The sequence below is a fragment of the Lissotriton helveticus genome, chromosome 3_1 (assembly GCF_964261635.1).
Source record: "Lissotriton helveticus chromosome 3_1, aLisHel1.1, whole genome shotgun sequence".
NCBI classification, from domain to species: domain Eukaryota; kingdom Metazoa; phylum Chordata; class Amphibia; order Caudata; family Salamandridae; genus Lissotriton; species Lissotriton helveticus.
Window position 1 is genome coordinate 410,140,196 of NC_136061.1, and position 19,579 is coordinate 410,159,774.

The 19,579-nt window shown below is 46.4% G+C and overlaps 1 protein-coding gene across 1 annotated transcript in view; it reads right to left on the reverse strand.

Moving 5' to 3' along the window:
- MPP4 (MAGUK p55 scaffold protein 4) overlaps positions 1-19,579 on the reverse strand; it is a 273,595-nt gene that overhangs the window by 50,066 nt on the left and 203,950 nt on the right. Inside the window, exons 16-17 of the mRNA XM_078683624.1 lie at positions 16,994-17,164; positions 13,316-13,396 (exon numbers count right to left, since the gene is read on the reverse strand). Coding sequence (XP_078539750.1) covers positions 13,316-13,396; positions 16,994-17,164 — 252 coding nt within the window. The remainder of the gene's footprint in view (positions 1-13,315; positions 13,397-16,993; positions 17,165-19,579) is intronic.

Here is a 19,579-nt window from a genome sequence, read left to right on the forward strand (position 1 = left end):
ATCCACAACAAATTGTTAGTACATCCTGTGTGACTGCAGGATTTGTGTATGGCTATATGCAACTTTTAATTCCATAGACACTATCCAGTCTCCTGCTTCCATTAAAAAAAAGCACCTGAGCTCGGGAGAGCATCTTGAATGTATTGCACTTCTCCTTGCGAAGCAAAAGGTTCAAAGCCTTGAAGTCTAGGATGAGACGCAGACCTCTGTCCTTCTTGGGAACCAGTATGTACCAAGAGTCACATCCCTGTCCAATTTCCTGCTGTGGCACCAGCTCCACTGCTCTTTTCTGCAGGAGGACCCTCCACTTCCATGTGAATAGGAGGGAGGGGCAGGGCATACCCCCTTTTCTAATTTGAATAACCAACTGGTCCCAAAAAAATTGCCTTCTAGGCCTGTGGAAAGAAGAACACCAAGTCTCCGACAGGAGCTCTGTCGCTTGACAAATTGGAACTTGAGCTGCTTCCTCGGAGTGGCAGGGGATGTGGACGGGGAAGGCAGGAGCAGGCTGTTCTCCCTCTACCATGGCCTCAGCACTGCCTGAAGAGAGGAGTTTTAGGCTGTGATTTTTCCTAGCAAATTATGATTGGGAGGTCTGTCACTGATGAAAATTAAAGCTACTTATAAATCCACTACATTTGTGATATTGTCTGTTGTCTCGCTGAGGAGGCTGCAAACCGAGAGATCTTGCCATTATTCAACTTTTCTTAAATGTCTCAAGGGCTAAGTCTGCTTTGTTACCAAAAAGCTTACATCCATCAAAAAGTAAATGTCTTATGGTATATTAGAGGGCTGAAGAGAACCCTGAAGTTCAGAGCCACGCATGATGGCAACAGAGGTGCCCATCGATCTCGTTGCAAAGACTTTTGCAGTATCCAGTCAGATTGGATGATTTGTCATGCTGCAGCCTGGCCATCTTTTCAGAGTTCTTTAAAGTGTGGCTTTAGATGCTCTGGGAGGCTGTGCACTACCTTTTTGGTCGTATCCCATAGTACATGAGTTTAACGTCCCAGGAGGCAGGTTGCACTGAGTTACTTCAATCCCAGGCTGCCAGCAAAAAATAGTTTTTTGCCAAAGGTCTCCAACCTCTTAAATTCTTTATCAGCAGGAGCTGTGGGGAATGCCCAAGGAGTCTGCCTGGTAGAGCATACGGGCTGAATCACTAGACTGTCTGACAAAGCAAGAGAAGTGAGAAAAGATGGGTCGTAGGTTGCATGTTGATATTGTCCGGCTATGGCCCTGATGACCGGCATGGAAGTGTTTTGTCCCAGGCTGCCAAAATTGGGTCAAGTTGCGTCGTTGAAAAGGAGTAAGGGTTCTGAAGCCTCGGTGGAAGGTTGAAGGGCTTCTGTAAGGATGTTCAGCTTTGTCTCAATTGAGGGTAAAGGACGTTCAAGCACCTCCACTGCTTTCCTGATGGCGGAGTGATCAGAATGTCTTCCTGTGGTAGAAATGCCTAAATCTTGTTCCAGCGAGGAGTCAATGCCACTAGACTTTTATGTGATAACCCAATGAATTCTGTGTGATAAAGTAAGGATTTGTTTCTATCTATCTAATTAGACCAATACACCTGAAAAGAGAAATTTGCAGGTGAAACGTTCAGGACTAGAGGCTGTGTGTGTAGTGTCCTGGGGTTAGGTGGTCACCCTAGTGCTATTGCGACAAACTGCAACTACTGGCACAAACTAGGCACAGCTCCTAACTGTAGAATTCGTCACTATCCTCCAAATGCAGTCAAAGTATTCATAATTAAAATGGTCTAATGATGCTTTTAAATGAAGTAATGGTAAATTATAGTGCAATCAATGGAAGTATTTGCTTCTCAAACATACTAAGTCAATACAGCAGCGGTGCTCTATTGAGATTAGACCACATGCCCCACTTATTAATGTATACAAATTCACACCACCCAACATAACACGTATGAACATTTATATTTAAAAGTATATGGAACTAAAGCAGCTACTAAAAATACGTCCATGTGCACCCTGCATTTATTCAATTTGTACATAGAATTGTATCAGATCATAACACTAGTGACTTGTTTCTTGCATGCTGTTATTATTTTAATATCTTGTCACTGTGGACATACATTTTTTATCAGTAATATATTTTTTCCCCGAAGTTTTAAATAGCGCGTAATTTTACGCGAAACCAGGTATCAGAGCGCTTTACATGAGCACAAGTTAGTTGCATTACATTAGGACACATTCATTTTTGTTAGGTACGGGAAGATTACGTGACTTGCCCAGAATCACAGGATGTTGAGCGTTGTTGCCGCCGAGACTCAAACCCGGTTCTCCCGATTTGAAGTCGACGACTCTAACTGTTAGGCTACATAACTTTCAATCAATCAATCAGCATTTGTGCAGCGCAGCACTATCACCCCTAATGGTATCTGGGCGCGGGGTGAAAGGTCTCCGTTGATAAGCCAGGTCTTGATTTCTTGCTAAAGTCCACCAGTTAGGGTGTCCTGGGGAGGGAGGGTGTCCTGGGGGAGGGAGGGGCGCTGGGTGGCGGGAGGAGGTAAACGGTGAGAAGAAGGCAAGAGACGAGCAGGAAAAAGCAAAACAGAGGGCAAGAAACAAGCAGAAAAGGAAAAAAGAGGGCAAGAAAGCAGCAGAAACAAGCAAAACAGAGGACAAGAAATTAGCAGAAAAGACAAACAGAGGGCAAGAAATGAGCAGAGAAGGCACAAGGTCGGTAGCGGACTACAGGAAAGCTGGACAGGAGACCTGTCGCAAGGGTAGCTGGCACGTGGACCTTCTCAACGAGGTCACGCTGCGGCCTCCATTAAGTAGGTTTGAGAGGCGGGAGTGGCGCTGGGTGGTTGGAGGAGGGAAACTGTGAGAAGAGGGCAAAAAAGCAAAACAGGGGGCAAGAAACGAGCCAAACAGGCAAAAAGGAGGCAAGAATCTAGCAGAAACAAGCAAAACAGCGGGTAAGTAACGAGCACAAACCAGAAAAACAGAGGACAAGAAACAATCAGGAAAGGCAAAAAGAGGGCAAGAAACAAGCAGAGAAGGCTGTGCAGGCGATATCTAATCACAAGCACATCGCAAGTGCTGTACAAGGTAAACCTAAAAAGGACACATTGGAGCTTTACAATTTTGTTTTAAGTCCTGTCTGTCTGGTTTGTGACCAGAATGCACCGGACCAAAGGTCACAAACAAACTGTCACACTGACAAAAATGGGACGTGCGTGCCAAGTAAATCTCCACCGCACAACGGACATCCAGCAAGGACAGGGAGACATCCCCTGCCGGGGAGAAGGAAGGCAAGGACACCTCACAAGAGCGGTTAGCCAGGTAGGGAATCTTAGGCAGAAAACGGGGATCATGCCGCAGGACCAGCCGGTCCGGAAAAAACCCTCAAGAAGGGAGGAGACCGAAGGAAGTACCCGAGCTCGACCATGCAGCCAGCCGAGACAATGGCGACCAAGAAAACCACCTTGAAGGTGAGGAATTTAGGATCCACCAACTGAAGAGGCTCAAAAGGAGGACCCTGCAGAGCCCGCAGGACCAAGGGCAGATCTCAAGGAGGCACCAGGCACACAGCCCGAGGCTGCCGAAGAGAACAGCTCCGCAGCAAGCGAGCCACCTAGGAATCCATCCGATCTAGATCCGGACTGCGGAAGACACGCAGGGCAGCCCACTGAGCCCCCAGAGTGGAGGTAGCCAACCCCAGAGAAAAACCTTCCGCCAGGAAATCTAGAACCTTCATGGGGTGAATCGATACGGGATCAGAACCAAGCAGGCCACACCAACGGGAAAAGGAGGACCTGTGACGGAAATAGGACAACAAGGTCGAAGACCTCCAGGAACCCTGCAATAATGCAACCACCCCCGGGGAACACCCCTGGGCCAACAAGGTCACCCGCTCAACAGCCAAGCCTGCAGATGGAGCCGGCGCAACACTGCCCTCGGGAGAGGAGGACCCCGCAAAGGGAACGGGTGATCCAGAATCGGCCAACACTCCTGAACCACCAGTACGCGCAGGAGAGGATACCAGGAGCGGCGAACCCAACCGGGAGCCACCAAGATCAGGAAGGCCCGGTCCAATCGGACTTTGCAGAGGACCCGAGGGATAAAGAGAAAGGGGGGAAAGGCATATAGGAGATCCCGGGGCCCAAGGAAAGACAGAGCATACACCCTCCAAACCCCCGGACACGGATGGAGAGCGCAGAAACAAGGCAGGAGGGCATTGCCCAACTCCGTGAACAGGTCCACCTGAGGAAGGCCAAATCGTGACACCAGACTCCGAAAGACAACAGGAGTCAGGGAGAGGGCACTCAAGGGAGGGAACACTCGACTGAGATGGTCCGCCACAACATTCTCCGACCCCGGAAAATAGACAGCCCTGAGAGACAAGACTGCCCCCTCCGCCCAGGACAACAGTTCCTGCGACAGCAACCACAGGGAGCGCACCCGGCAACCCCCCAGGTGGTTGACGTAACACCGCACCCCCTGGTTGTCCGTTCGAACCAAAACATGATGACCCCGAAAAGAGAGAGCGAATTCCCGGCAGGCTAGCAGGACTGCCTTCATCTCGCGGAAGTTGGAGGAGCAGTGGGACAGAAGAGGACCCCATTGACCCTGAACGAACCGAGACCCCAAGGTCGCCCCCCAGCCGAGGTGACTGGCATCGGTCGTGATCGACCAGGAAGGGGAGGCCCTCTGATAGATGGGAACCCACAAGCCACCAGCCCAGGTCGGACCGGATCTGGGGAGACACCAGAACCGGAATTGCATAGTACACGGAGCAGGAGTCCCACAGAGACAGCAGGTGATTGACCAAGGGGTACAGGTGCAGGCGAGCCCAGGGGAGAACATTGATGGTGGCAGACAATAACCCCTGAACTCTCAACCACAGACGCACAGGAGCAGAATCCCTCCCCAGAAGAACCCTCAGATCCCGCCACAAGACGTTGTGGCGTTCCAGAGGTAAGAACACCTTCCCCAGGAGCATGTCCAAACGGCCCTCTACGAAGACCAAGTCCTGGGTGGGATCCAAGTGGGATTTCTGCAGGTTGATCAGGAAACCGTGGGTAGAAAGGACCTCACAGACCCTCTGGACGGGCAGCCTCCCCTTTGAAAAAGAAGAAGCAGAAATTAACCAGTCTTCCAGGTATGGAAACACCCTGATCCCCTCCCGGTGAAGAATGCCAACCAAGGGAGCCAGAATCTTGGTGAACATCCTCGGAGCAGACGACAAACCAAAAGGGAGTACCTGGAATTGGTAGTGGCAGTCCCCCACGCAGAAGCGGAGAAAAGGCTGAGAAGACAGGTGGACCGGCACATGAAGGTAGGCATCCAACAGGTCTAGAGAAGCCACCACCTCCCTTCACGAGCAGGTCCTGGATGCCGGCGAGCAAGGCCTCCCGCTTGACTGGAGAGGAAGGCAGCGGGGTAGCGTGGAAGGCGTCCGGAGGAGGGGAACTGCAGGAGATGGAGAGACCTTCTCACACGATCCGAAGAGCCCAAAGGTCCAAGACAGATGACTTCCATGCCGGAAGGAAGTGGCGAAGCCGGCCGCCCACCGGGAGCCCCCCCTTCGGGGTCCGGAGATAGTCTGGACTTGGGGGCAGAGGTGGAGGCGGCAGGCTGAGACCGGGATATGGAGAAGAAGGGGACACGCCAGCCGCGACCCTTGCCTCGTCAGGGCTGAGGTGGAAAATGCCCTCTTGTGACCTGGAAAGCAGACCTTGGAAGACCAGAGAGGAACCAGCAGCTTCCGGTCCTCAGGCGATTTCTTGACCATGTCCTCAAGAGAAGACCCAAAGAGCTTCGGTCCAGAAAAGGGGATCTTTATTAGTAAGGCCTTCTGGGCAGCCTCTGCCTTCCAGTTGCGCAACCAGATCTGCCTCCGGGCTTGAATAGCAGCGCCACCAGCTGCGGCCGAAGCACCCAAGGTGTCGAAGGAGATGTCTGACAGGAGCTCAGTCTGCTGCTCCATCAAAGCCAGGGTAGGGAGCACATCTGCCCCTTGGTCCAACAGCTCCGCCAGGGACTGGAAGCCCTCCAACAAGGATTGCACTGCGTAAGACAGGTAAGCAGAGGCACGAATGGAAAAATTGGCCGCCGAGTAAGCCTGCTTGGCTGCGGCCTCCACCCGCCTGTCAACAGGGTCAGAGGGAGAGGCATCTTCGGAAATGATGGAACCCTGCAAGGAAAGCCCCGCCATCAGAGAGTCCACCTTCACAGAGGAAGGGAAATCCTTGGCAAAGTCCTGGATGGAGTAGCGCTATGACAGATATCTCCGAAAGGCCTGCTTATCAACCTCCATCCACTCCCCCTCCAACACCTTTTTAATGGAGGAATGAAGAGGCAGAGAATCCGGCTCCTTACGTTGGTACTGTAAGAAGAAGTCCTCCGAGAGTTCCTCAGCAGATGGAGCCGGAAAAGCCAAGTTCTGTTTAATGTGTAGAAGCACATCTCGCAATTCTTGACCCTGGATATAGCGCCCCCGGAGATCCTCCTCTTCCCCCTCAGTGTCAGAAATCGGAGCGGGGTCCAAGCGAGGACGCTTCGGAGAAGAGGGACCCTGACCACCAGCACGCTGCGCAAAGGCAGCAGCTACCTCAGCCTGAATCATATCCTGAATGGACTGAAGGGAGAAAGACTCAGCAGGAACCTGGGAGGCTGAGCCCTCCCCCACAGGGGCATCCGCCTGCTCCATGAGACCGATGGCAGAGCCTGAGTCCAGAGGTAAGACTGCCAATGCAGGACATACCCCACTGCCGCCTGCTGCAGTGTCTCAATGGCAGGAGGCGCAGGCGGGGACACTCAGCCTAACGGCCGCCTCCCGTCCCAGCACACAGGTAAGGCGGGCCCGTAGTAACCGCATATGAAGTCAGTATTGCCCACTGAAAGGGGAACAAGAGACCGATCCGCCGCCCGCCGCAGCGCCACGAGGGGCAGGCGGGCTGCGAAAAACAAAATGCCGGCACGGAAAGCTGTCATCCGCCGCAATGCCATGATGGGCATGTGGGCGGCAAAAACAAAACGCCGGCATGGAAAGCTGACCCCTGCCGCAACGCCATGAAAGGCAGGCGGGCGCCAAAACTGGGCACAGGGCAAAAAGGGAAAAACAAAAATAGCGACGTAATGCCGAAAAGCACAGTCGCAGAACCCCAGCAGTCGAAAAAAACAGGGGAGTTAATCCCAAAAAGCACCCCTCCCCCCCCCAGGAAAACCCACGGCCCGCTAGAGCAGAGCCTAACCGGCCCCAACAGAACATACTGGGGAGAAAAAAAGTGGGGGGAACAGCAGATTCCAAGGCCCTAGGGTCCGCTAGGGCAGGACTGCCACCCAGAACCCATGTACCTGCTACAGCAGGCACCACTTAGCTGACGCATCTGGAGAGACTTGCGCAGAATATAAAAAACAGGTTTTGGGGTTGGGCCGGCCCGCCTCTTATAGTGGTCATGAGGTGTATGGGTCAGCCATATTGGGAAGGGATGGGAGGCATGGGAGGCTAACTTTTGCTTTGGAGGGTTCTGGTGTGGAGCTGAAGCTTACTTTGTTAGTCATGTGACGAGGAAGACTGACGAGGAAGTAATGTATACAAGTTTAACTCTTATATATATATATATATACATATATATATATATAAGTAAATAAATAAAATATATATATATATATATATATTTTTTTTTACTACACTGACGAAGGCGGCAACGCCGAAACGCGTTTGTAACCTTGCTATCTGCAAATGCTGGAATAAAATATGGCTAAGCACGCTGGAGCGACTTTGAGTGCTCTTTTTTGAAAAGCGGTCCCGAGTATTGAGGGACTCAGTGTTGTGAATATATATATATATACTAAAAATACCCCGATAATGTCACAGGCGAATACAAGCTTGGCAGCGGGGGCCATTCCAGTCCTGGCGACACTTCTCACATTAAGAGACAATCAGGAAGATACCTTGAGTTCTCAAACTGTGGCGCAGGAAGAAGGAATTAACATTTCACTACCTGGAAAAAGTCCATTTAAAGCACCATCGACGTTTGTACCAATTATGCCAAGAGACGCTCTTGATATTTTTCAAGAGAGGGTCACCGACGAACTAAAGTGTCTATATAGGAACACTTGCAGATCTAAGACCAGAGCCAGTGGAAAGACAAGAGAATACTTCCAATTATGAAGAAATTGAAGGACAACAAAAAGGTTGTGATCAATAATGCAGATAAGGGAGGGAACATTGTTCTTTGGGACAAAGAGACGTACCGCGCAGAGGCATTTCGACAATTGGAAGATGCAAATTGTTATGAGCGGAGTGATGGAATCTCGGTGCGCAAAATAGGCAATGACTACAAAAATGATTTATCCAAGTGGCAACGGGAGGGGCTGATTGCAAAAGATGAATTTAAATTTCTTCATAAAGAACATCCTGTGTTGCCCCTTTTCTATCTTATTCCCAAAGTCCATAAAGGCTTGGATCCTCTGCAGGGCAGACCTATCATTTCTGCCATTAATAGTTGTTTCGAGAATACATCCAAGTATGTTGATCACTATCTGCAAGAATTTGTCACGGCTCTTCCAACATATTTACGGGACTCAAGAGACTTCTTAGTCAAACTCAATACTGTTAAATGGTCACCTGATATGATTTTTATGACTCTTGACATAACTGCACTATACACTTGTATCAGGCATGAGGATGGCATACGTGCAGTGAAATACTTTTTAGATCAAAGAAACATCGGTATGTATCAGCATAACAAAATGTTGGTTGAGATGATCAGAAGATGTTTAAATAACAATGTGTTTTTATTTGACACTAAGATCTACAGACAGAAACGAGGCGTGGCAATGGGGGCATGCTTCTCCCCCAGTTATGCATGTTTACATGTAGGCTGGTGGGAGGAGCATGTCCTCAGAAGCCACATGTGGCGTTACATTGATGACGTTTTTATAATATGGAGAGGTAATGCAGAGCAGGCATCTGATTTTGTTCAATGCATTAATGACAATGAGCTTAATTTAACCTTCACTAGCGACATCAATGTACACACAGTGAACTTTTTAGACATCAAGGTCACAGTACGAGAAGGGGTCATCATTACTAGTCTGTATCAGAAACCCACAGCTGGTAACACGCTTCTGCACGCGTCCAGTTTTCATCCACGCCACACTATTGACAGTCTACCGTATGGTGAATTTTTAAAGATTAGACGAGCGTGTAGTACAGAGCAGACATGGATTGAGTCACAGGAGATTGCTAAAAAGAGACTGTTAGCCAGAGGTTATGGGAAGCACAACTTGGAGGTAGCATTGAAAAAAGCTAACTCACAAGATAGAAATATTCTGCTTCAACCAGGTTCTCCAACCACCAGCGAAGAGGAAACCCTGGCCCACAAAATAGTCACAACATCAGTAGAACCCACAGGTGAAGCCTCATGTAGGTTCATCACCACGTATAGTAAACAGTCACAAGCAATCAGGAAAATTATTAATTCCCAATGGCCCATTGCATTGACAGATGGAGTGATGAGAGAAGTCTTGCCCGTAAAGCCTGACTTCAGTTACCGTAAAGCTCATTCCATGAGATCTGATCTAGTCAAAAATAGTACAGAGATACTAAACAGGGACTGTTGGTTGTCTTCCAAGTATGGTTTTTACAAGTGCAGTAGCTGCAGAGCCTGCAAGTTTGGTGCTAACACGAAAACATTTCAAAGCGCTTTCAGGGAAAGTGAGATTAAGATCAAAGGCAATTTTAACTGCAGAACGGAGTATGCGGTGTATGTTTTAACCTGTAAGTGCGGACTCCGCTACGTAGGGAGCACCAAACTGCCTGTGCAGGCTCGCATTCTCCAACACCTAAGGGCCACTGTCAACTCAGATCCATCATATCCCGTCGCAAGACACGTCAAGGCAGAACATGGAGGTAACCTCAATGTCTTGACCTACTATGTAATTGACAGTGTGCCAGCAAACAAAAGGGGTGGTGATAGAGATAAGTCCCTTAGGCAGTTGGAGACCAAGTATATCTTGGAATTAGATACCAAGAGTCCCAGAGGTCTCAACATTTGCGAAGATTTGCACCACTATTTATGATAATTGATATTAGACAGTGGTAGCAGTGGCTTTACGTGATTTCTCTTGGTGACGTTTACATATTATTGAAATGCTTTTACGATGTGTGTGGTATTTATATTTTATGTCTCCAAAGGGTGGTGTTTTGTGAATGTGGATTTTATCATGAATTTATTGTGAATTTATGGTTTTATCCTATTTATTGGCGCCATTTTTTGTATTGAGATATGATTAATAATTTATTTATCTATGCCCAATTTTGCACATCGTGGAATTACCATGCACAAGTCACTTTATCCCCTGACTCTGGTCGATGGTTCTTATATGAAAACTGTGAAATAATCTGTTCTTATTGTAACTGTCCTTTCCCCAACAGGATTCCCCGGCTGGGGAGCCTGTATTTTAAAACTTTTTTGCACATATAGATTTTTTACACATTGCACTTTATTGGCACAACAGCACTTTTTCCTTTTTTTAAACCAGTGACAATTATTGTGCGCCTACATGATATATTGGCGATGATAGATGTTATGTATAGGTATGTCCATGATGATCACATTACTAGTGTTGAGCCACGACATTGCACTATGCAAATATTAGGCCCAGCTGTTCATTGCTTTTTATACTGACATATTTTGCAATATTTATGATTTTAAGCATATTAGTGACATGGGTAGAACAATATGTATTTGTACTGTTATAGGCTGTGTATGTCCATTTACAAAAGTGATCAGGGTAACTGTTATTTTGAACATTCCTAGGAGCATATTCATGTATTTGTACAGATAGTATTAATGCTACAAATTCGTCAATTATGGTAGACGACTCACCCAGATGAAGTCTGTTGTCTATTTCTATGACATACGATTTTGTATAACTTAATGTTTATAACAAGCTCAATGGCAATGAAAACATTGGAGGGAGGGTGGCAGAAGGATTGATCGGAGCCAGCCATCGAGCAGCACGATTCAAAAGCGCCAAGCACACCTGTGAAACTTGGCGGTGGAACGGCATTGACCGCGAATATCTAAAATAAAATAAAGACACGCTACCAACTGTGCCTACAGTGTGCCCGGCCGGTTCACTGTAAGTAAATTCAGTTTACTTTCACACGCTTGGGCTATTTACACCCTGGTGCAAGATGTCCCTCACTGCCCAGTCCTGATGAGACCTTTATTCTAATGGTCGAAACGCCGTCGACGCCCTAGGAAACAAATCAGACCAACACAGTTTCTATAATTTTATAGCGGCTGGTTAATCATTTGTTGACATAATTGATTTAGAGTCTAGTTTCCTGTTCTTTGTAAATATTCACAGCTGAAACCTGTATAGTTCACCTTGTTATACACGTTCTTGGTTTGCTCACTATTCACTTGGGATACACTGCACTTTGTATAATATTTGTATGTCGCAAGTTATTCATATGTATTTTTCATTATCAATTCTTAAATATAAGGAAATATCCTTCATGGTACAAGTGTGCGTCTCTCTTTCTTCTGCCACCCTCCCTCCAATGTTTTCATTGCCATTGAGCTTGTTATAAACATTAAGTTATACAAAATCGTATGCCATAGGAACCACTGTTTTTCTATATAAACGTACTGCCCTGGTTCCGCTGTGAGTAGGGTTTCCCTTGTTTTTCCATTTCGCGTCTATTTCTATGAGGCACAATTTGCGGTCACATGGTATGGGAACAAGTGATTTGATTGGTGGTTTGCCGTTTAAAAAAATCTTGTGTGTGATGGCAAACAATTTGTATCTGGTGAGCAAGGCGACAGGGTCGCCGAAACGCGTCCGGATCGTGGCACTCCTGCTACACATGAAAAAATAAAATAAAGAAGACACTGCTGCACTCGCTACCTGACTTGGTGCCCGTTTTTCTCTGAGAGGGTGCTGCGGTCTGTGGCACTCTTGGGAGCGTTGTTATATATATATATATATATATATATACATATCTTGCTTTATCACCTGACCTTTATGGCGACCTGTTGTTGCAGAACTTAGGACTGCCGACACTCGAATTTTCAAGAACATAGGATTATTCACGACCCTGAGATTTGCCCCCAAGAGTAAAAGAGCTGCCATATACAAGAAATAGTTGGCGTTTGTTGACATAGCGGGTGGCTCCGCCACCGTGGAGTTTAAGTTTGTTCCCCCCCTTCTTTTGTCGTCCTGTCCTGAGGAGGCCTGATTTGTTGGAAGGCCGAAACGCGACCGCGTCAACACTTTTCAATTGGAGGAGTCTTTTTGTTTTCAATTAATTTGTGAACGATACACCACTGGACACATGTGAAGATTTAGGTTGCACGAGGTTTTGGGTTTGGAACCATTGTGTCTGACTTCCTCCTAATGTACCACCGAGATTTAATAGGAGGACACTTTTGTAGTACTGTGCCATAGGGTGAAAGATAGGAAGTACTCAACAAAGATATATATATAAAATTATATCCTCCCCCTTTTTTTGTTACATGTTTTGTTGTATAAAGTGTATATGTTGTTTTACTGTGTATATTTGTTGTATATAGGTATGTACATAGGTATGTAAATTTGCTGTGTATCGTGCATATATTTGTTTTGAGAGGATTTAGCGCTTGTGTTTTGTGACATATATAAAGGAAATGAGATAAGTATACTTTGAACGGATTACAATAAATAGAAATGTGTAATCTTATCCTCCTGTGGGTGTGATGATATCTGAAAACATTTGAATAACTGTACAGTGGACTTTAGCCACAAGACCAATAGGAGAATTTATTGTCATCTATTGCGAAAATTTGTCTATATTTGTTCCTCCTTTTGCCAATTTTCCCTTCCCATATATCTTGCTTTAGCAGCATAAATGCTCTCTTCCTCAAGCCTTAATGTGGCACTGTGAACTAGCATCCAAAGTTATTGTGCTGCAGGAGGGTGAGCCTAATTGTCCAGTGGACCAAATGAACTTCACAACTTGTTGGCCTTGATCGCTGGTGCACTAGGTTGTACAGATCTGCACCCAGCAGCCAAACACCAGTGAATTAACCTTTGTTTGATACTGTGAAGACACGTGCATATAAGCAATGACTGCTGGGCAGAAAAGGAATCACACCTAAAAAGACAGTCAAATGAATGAGAGGGAAAGCAAAAAATGGGATGTGTCTTAGTCTGAATGCAAGCACCTCATCCAGGGAAATGTATTGCCTGAGATCTCCAGTTACCTCCCCTTAATTCATTGTGGCAAACTGGCCCTCAGATGTATTCATTCTCTCCACAGCAGGAAGTAAAAGCGAAACAGCACTTACGTGGAACAGCACTTTGAAAAGTATTCGGGTTGATCCCAATTAGCTGCCTTCTCAACTCGTTGACTCCAACACCCGAAGGCCCTAGGTGAAAACAATGCACATCAACATTAAGTTTATCTCCGTCTTTATATTCATAAATAATTTCATCTCTTGTACATTGTGGCTGATTTTATTTGTCAAACTCATCTGTTTTTTCCTGATAATATTTGAAAAAAAATTCTCTACAGCCTGACTTGGGAAAAATGGTCTTTCATATGTTACATCCACTACAGTAAACTGGTGCCTTTCTAGCTATAGAGATAAACTTCTGACAACATACTGACCAATAACCTTTATTGACTCCCTGGCATCAAGTGGTCCAGTTAGTGTAGTTCAGTCTACTCATCTACTCAGCCACACACTGAGTCACTCTAATAAGACGTGCTATTTTATTCTTTGTTCTTTTTAATTCAGCCCCAAAATGTGGTAAATCAGCAATAACTGTTTTTCTAATGGCACTTATCAATCTCAGATTTTGATTTTGTTGCACACGATACTCGCTATAACTTTCTTCTTATCCTTGTTTGCCTACTGCAGAAATGGGGAGTAAATAAATTACTGCCCATTTCTACAACTGACACAAGCTTTAATTTTGGTAATGCTGCATCAACTCATAGTGGCCACCAACTAAAGGGTAGTGGGAACAATGTGCAGATAAACACACAAAAGTATGCACTAACCTTGTTAACAGTTTTTTTGTACTGTAACTAAAAATTTAAGAAAGGTAGAGTATGATATAATTATTAATAAACTGATATATGGATAGGGATATGAAAATAAGCATCTTGTAAGCCCAGCACTGCCATCCAGTCTTCAGGTGCCAGGACAGACACAACCTGAGCCAAGGTAAGCTACATGAATTTCTCTTTCTTCAAGAAGGCATTGAGGGGCTCAAGTGTAGTAAGGGATGGAGGGCTCTGCCTCTTTGTGGCACCAGAAAGTAATGGCAATAACAACCACACCCTACTTCTGGTGCCGGCACCATCTTGATGGCTCCTTTGGCCAACAACACCTGCAGTTCCTGACACAGCTAGAAGAGATGGTCCTCGGTCTCCTATACCTATACTGGGGATGATGGCAAAGATGGAGGGGTTTCCACAGTGGAAAGGATATAATCCATCTGCACAATTTGAAGCACCCGCTTGTGAGGTGTGATTTTAGCCCATTGTTGCAGATGGTGCCTGATCCTGCCACCAACAAGATGATAGTGCTGGGTGGAGTGCTCACAAAAGTGGATTGGAGGCTGCGGCAGCAAGAGGGGTGGGGGACTGGACAGCGCACTGGGACTTGATCCTGAATCCTCTGTGGGATCTGTGACCCTGGCCATGAAAGGGATGAGAATCCTGCTGGACTGGTGGGTAGGGTGGTATTGTGAACACCCACAGGACCCACGGCTGAGACCATGGAAGGGATGAAAGGACTGTTGCTGTGGTTGGAAAGCCAGAGAGAGGCCTACCGATCTGGCAGTGCTCTGGCTCCCCTGAAACCACTCGAGCGCAGTGTCCATTTTCTCACAAAATAGGTTAAAGCCATCGAGGGGCATGTCAATGTAGGATGTTTGGGCATTCCCTGAGAACCTAGTGGGCTGCAACCAGATGTGGTGCGAAGTGCCACCATAGAGGCCATGGCCCTGCTCAGGAAGTCTGTGATGTTCAGTTTGCACCTGATGGTGAACTTAGCAGCGCCTCGACCATCTACCAGTGCTTGGTTTAGGACGGCACAGCCATCTTCTGGTAGCATGGGCAGCAGCTATGCAACTGAGTCCAAGAGAGCATGAAAATATCCTTCCATAAGGCAAGCAGTGTCCACTGATCACCAGGCCAAGCTGGTGGAGGAGAACGTGCCACTCCCAAAAGTGTCCAGTCTCTTGGATTCCCTACCCTCTGGAGTAGAAGAGAAGATATTTCAGTTAACCATAGTAGTTGAGGTCTGCACAACCAGGCTATCAGGGGAAGGATGCTGGGAGAGGAAGGTTGGGTCTCCTGGGGTGGGACGATGCTGATGGGTAGTCGGTAGTCCTGCGGGGCACATGAGCCCCTGTGCAAGGTTTTGCCCAGGCCCCGAGTAGAACGTCTGTAAGGCCCTCGTTAAAAGGAAGGAACAGCTAGGCAGAGGTCACATCCAGGTGAAGCACCTCCGTCAAAACATTGGTCTTGACCTTGACGGCTGACAGTTGCAGGTCAAGGACCTGCGATGCGCTATGTTTCACTGTTGCAAAAGTGATGTGCCATCCTCTGAAAAAGGGTTTGGAGGTAAAAGCATACCACTGGCGCCGCCTAGCTGATCATACCAGTTGTCAGCTTAATCTGGATCCACAACTCTCTTCATTATCCCTACCTCCAGTATCCAAGGGTGGCAAGTTCAGAGGTAGATAAGGCTTGAATTGCGCCAGAGTCAACATTGAATGGGTTATGGCGGTTCCATCTCTAAGTCGGAAATAGGAATAGGGTTGTCATCCAGTGACGTCGGGTTATGCGCCAGGAGGAGTAGGTGGGAGCACCTATGGAGGCATAAGACTTGATCTGGTGATGGGGGAAAGCTCAGCTTCGTGGGGCCCAAACGCAGACCATAGGGAGTCAAAAGGCCAAAGATGACATGCATGGCATCATAAAACTGTTTTATTTGGGGGGTATCACTCTGGCTCTGGGGACCTCAGGGAAGAACAGGGCCAGGCCAGGCCAGCTGCCAGCTCCGCAGGTGGAGTGCAGGAGCGGGGCTTTTATGCATGTTGTCTGGATGGAGAAACCGAAGACCAATTCAGCTTCTTTTCCTTCTGTTTCTTGGACTTACCTGACTTAGAGGATGACATTTTGTAGCAGGATGACAGCTGTCCACTGGAACGACTCCGGGAGCACCCCAAGGTCTCCCTTGGGACTGAGAATGAGTCACTGACTTCCATCAACCTGCTGCCAGGAGCTTCAATGCTTGTTCACAGATCACCTTGGGGGTTTTGGTCTTGGCTGGAGTCCAGGCACAAGAGACAGACCAAATGGAGATCAGACACAAAAATCTGGCCATAACATTCCCCACAAGGTCTAAGATATGTTGGTTTGTTAGGGGACATATCCCTAGAACACTGGGAGAAAACTGCTAAAAAAAAAGACGACAAAAGTCCCAAAAAGATTATTATTATTATTATTGTTTTTTTAAATCGACGTAGCGCTCCGAATCAGCGCTTTTGGCGTGGAAAGAAAGGAAATGATTTCAGAATGCCAGAGTGGTGTCTAGATAGGCATCACACACAACCCTTCCGACACAGACTACACCAATATGACGCCAACCGAAGCCACCTATGACTGTAGAGTATTGCTCAAAATTTTCCAGATCCAGTCTGATGGCTGGGGAATATTCTAAGGTGAGGAATACATGGTTGGAAGTCTCTGTCAGAATATACAAACATTATCAGTAGTTCACGCATACCAATTATTTATATCAATTACACAATGCACAACTTATTTTTTTTATATATATATATATATATATACATATATATATATATATAATACATATCACTTTCTTAAAATAAATATTTAGCAAACAAAAAGATTTACTAAAATAGAGAGATGACAGATTAAATCATGTATGTTTTATTCATTTAGCTACATGTGTCATTCTATCTGATAAAGTTCCTCGACTTACCCACAAGCACTATCAAACGGTGCCGATCTGTGGGGCGCCGCTGATACCGGACAACTTCCTCATAGGGTGCTGCCCCAGAACTGTAGCAACTGCTTGGGCATCGTGAATAGCAGAATGTCTGGGTGTTGTGAGATTTTCTGCGGCACAGACGAAAGCTTCTGCGAAACCCAGCTGGGAAGAGCAAAAAATAAACTCAAATTTAACAAGCATCGACATAGCCAATCAGTCTTGCTTGCCGTATTAATTTTGGCAGTGCTTGTACAATTGTGGTGCAAGTGTTGCTAAAGCCAATAGTGGCAGGCAGCTATCTTGGAATGGAATTGTGTATACTTTACTACGGTTATACCATTATAAGATGGCCATGACATTGCATCTAGACATTTGTTATTGCAATATATACATTCAAGCCGGAGCCCTGCCAGAGTCCAAAAGACTAGCCCAAACACTGCCTGCAAACATGCTGGAGCTGACACAGTGCACAAACTGTCAAGGTTTGTTTCGGCCTCAATCCAGATTTTGTGCCTTCATCCTTTCTGCTCTGCCAGTAACTCTTCCGAAATAAATAAAAAAAAAGCCCCCCCCAACTCAGGCAGTCAGCCCAACTCCATGGGAATCCACATTTTCTTGATCAGTTCATGTCTACACTTCTACTCATTTGTGAGAATTTCAAGTAAAAGCCTGTGAAGAGTTTCTCTACTTTGGCTGCCTGTGGTTATGCTTTTTGGACCTGGTACTCCATTTTAATTGATCATCGGGTCTCACACTGGTAGATTATATTCATCTATTCTTCTCAAGGAGGGACATGGCCTAATGGCCAGAGCTGACGACTTTGTAACTGAGGAACCAGGTTTGAGTTTCAACCTCGGCTCAACATCCTGTGATTCTAAGCTATTCATTTAAACTCCCCGTGCCTAAAAGAAAGTGTAATGTAATCTGGTTCTCATGTAAAAGTGCTCTAATGCCCTTGGGCCAAGATCGTGCTGTATAAAACTACCAAAAAAAATAATCTCAGCTGCATCACCACAGACAAATGTCTGACTAAGAGCAGGACTCTGGAAGTTATTTTACCCTGAAGGCTGGGCACCAACCTGGACTCTGGAGAGAACCCTGCTGCTGGGACCTGCCCTTGAAGAGGAGGTGGCTGGACTGCTTGGTTTCAGGAGAAGAGTTGACTCCTGACCAATTTGCAGGTGACTGAAGACTGTGTGGAGTAATCTTCAGGAAGTAAGCAACCATTAAAACCATATGAAGCCCTGAAAAAGCAGGCAACCTGCCCATAAAACAAACTGAATACACTGACTTTGCAAGGGAGTCCATGACCTTCAGGGGACATTCAAGCACCAATATTTTCTAATTTAGAGGATCAGGCGGTCGTTCCCCTTTCACACTGGTTTTAAGTTAACTGAGCTGGTCGATCTTTTTCCAAACTGTCCAGTTTGCTGTTATTTATTTGCGGTTTTATAAAGCGTGACCTCGACCTGAAGGTATTGCAGCACTTTACATGAGCACCAGTTACACTAAACAAGGACAGCTGGGGGGTCGTGTAAGTAGTTACTAATATTGTGGTTTTAAGGTGTGTCTAGTCCATAACCGTAAAGTTCCCGAGTTACAAATTGGAACTGGTGAGCGCTATGAATGTCCCATGTTCAATGCCCCAGCTACCCAAAACTGTCAACTGTTCGCGAAACATCGGCCCTATAAAGTTTGGCAATCCAAGGACACTGTGGGTGCTACTCCAGATGCTGTACCAAGGGTCCACTGTTTGGTCACCACAACAATGGGGATCACCTGGAGTTGTAACTAGTCAGTCATTGAAATGTGTGCATTGCTCACCTTGTCACTGACCATTGGACCCCAGTGGGCATATAAACTGGCACCATACAACCACAATGCTTCTTTGGGCGGGAATGCCTGTTCACTCTTTGGTGATGGGTTTTTAAAACGTTCGTGCATTGTACCATTAGCAGCAGATTTTCCTCTGTCTACGCTGTACCCTACTGTGTTGTCCCTCCTTCCACAACATGACACTAGGGCAAATGACAGACATGTCATTAAAATCTTGGCATCACAGAAAGGAGTCAGGAGCCTCTAGTTCCACTGACAAGCCTGATGGTTTCTGAGAAGAGCTAAGAACTCAGAAATATGCTCCCATCGGATAACATTGTCAACAGAAACACACATTATTGGAATTGCAATGCCTTAGTGCAAAAAGTATATAAAACTGAAATCGCGTGTCAGCCATAGGCTAGAATGTACTAGGGCCCTCTTTTTCGAAATAGCTCTGACTGGACATTGAGTTTATAGGGTTTATAGAGTGTATAGGGTTTTATCACTGTTTCATATAATATCTGAACTCTAAACCAACTTCCCTGCTAAGCCTTCACTACCCGACCTAGCTACCCTTGGAGAGTCAAGTGCACCAAGGGTATAACCTGGTTATCGAACTGAACTGGAATGCAGTAGTACCTAACGCCTTGGGACACTTTTTGAAAACGACAGTACCTTTAAAATGATGATGCCCAGTAACCAACGCCTGCCACAGGACTCCAGGAAAAGGTCTCACAGCAGTTATTCCACTCACAAGAA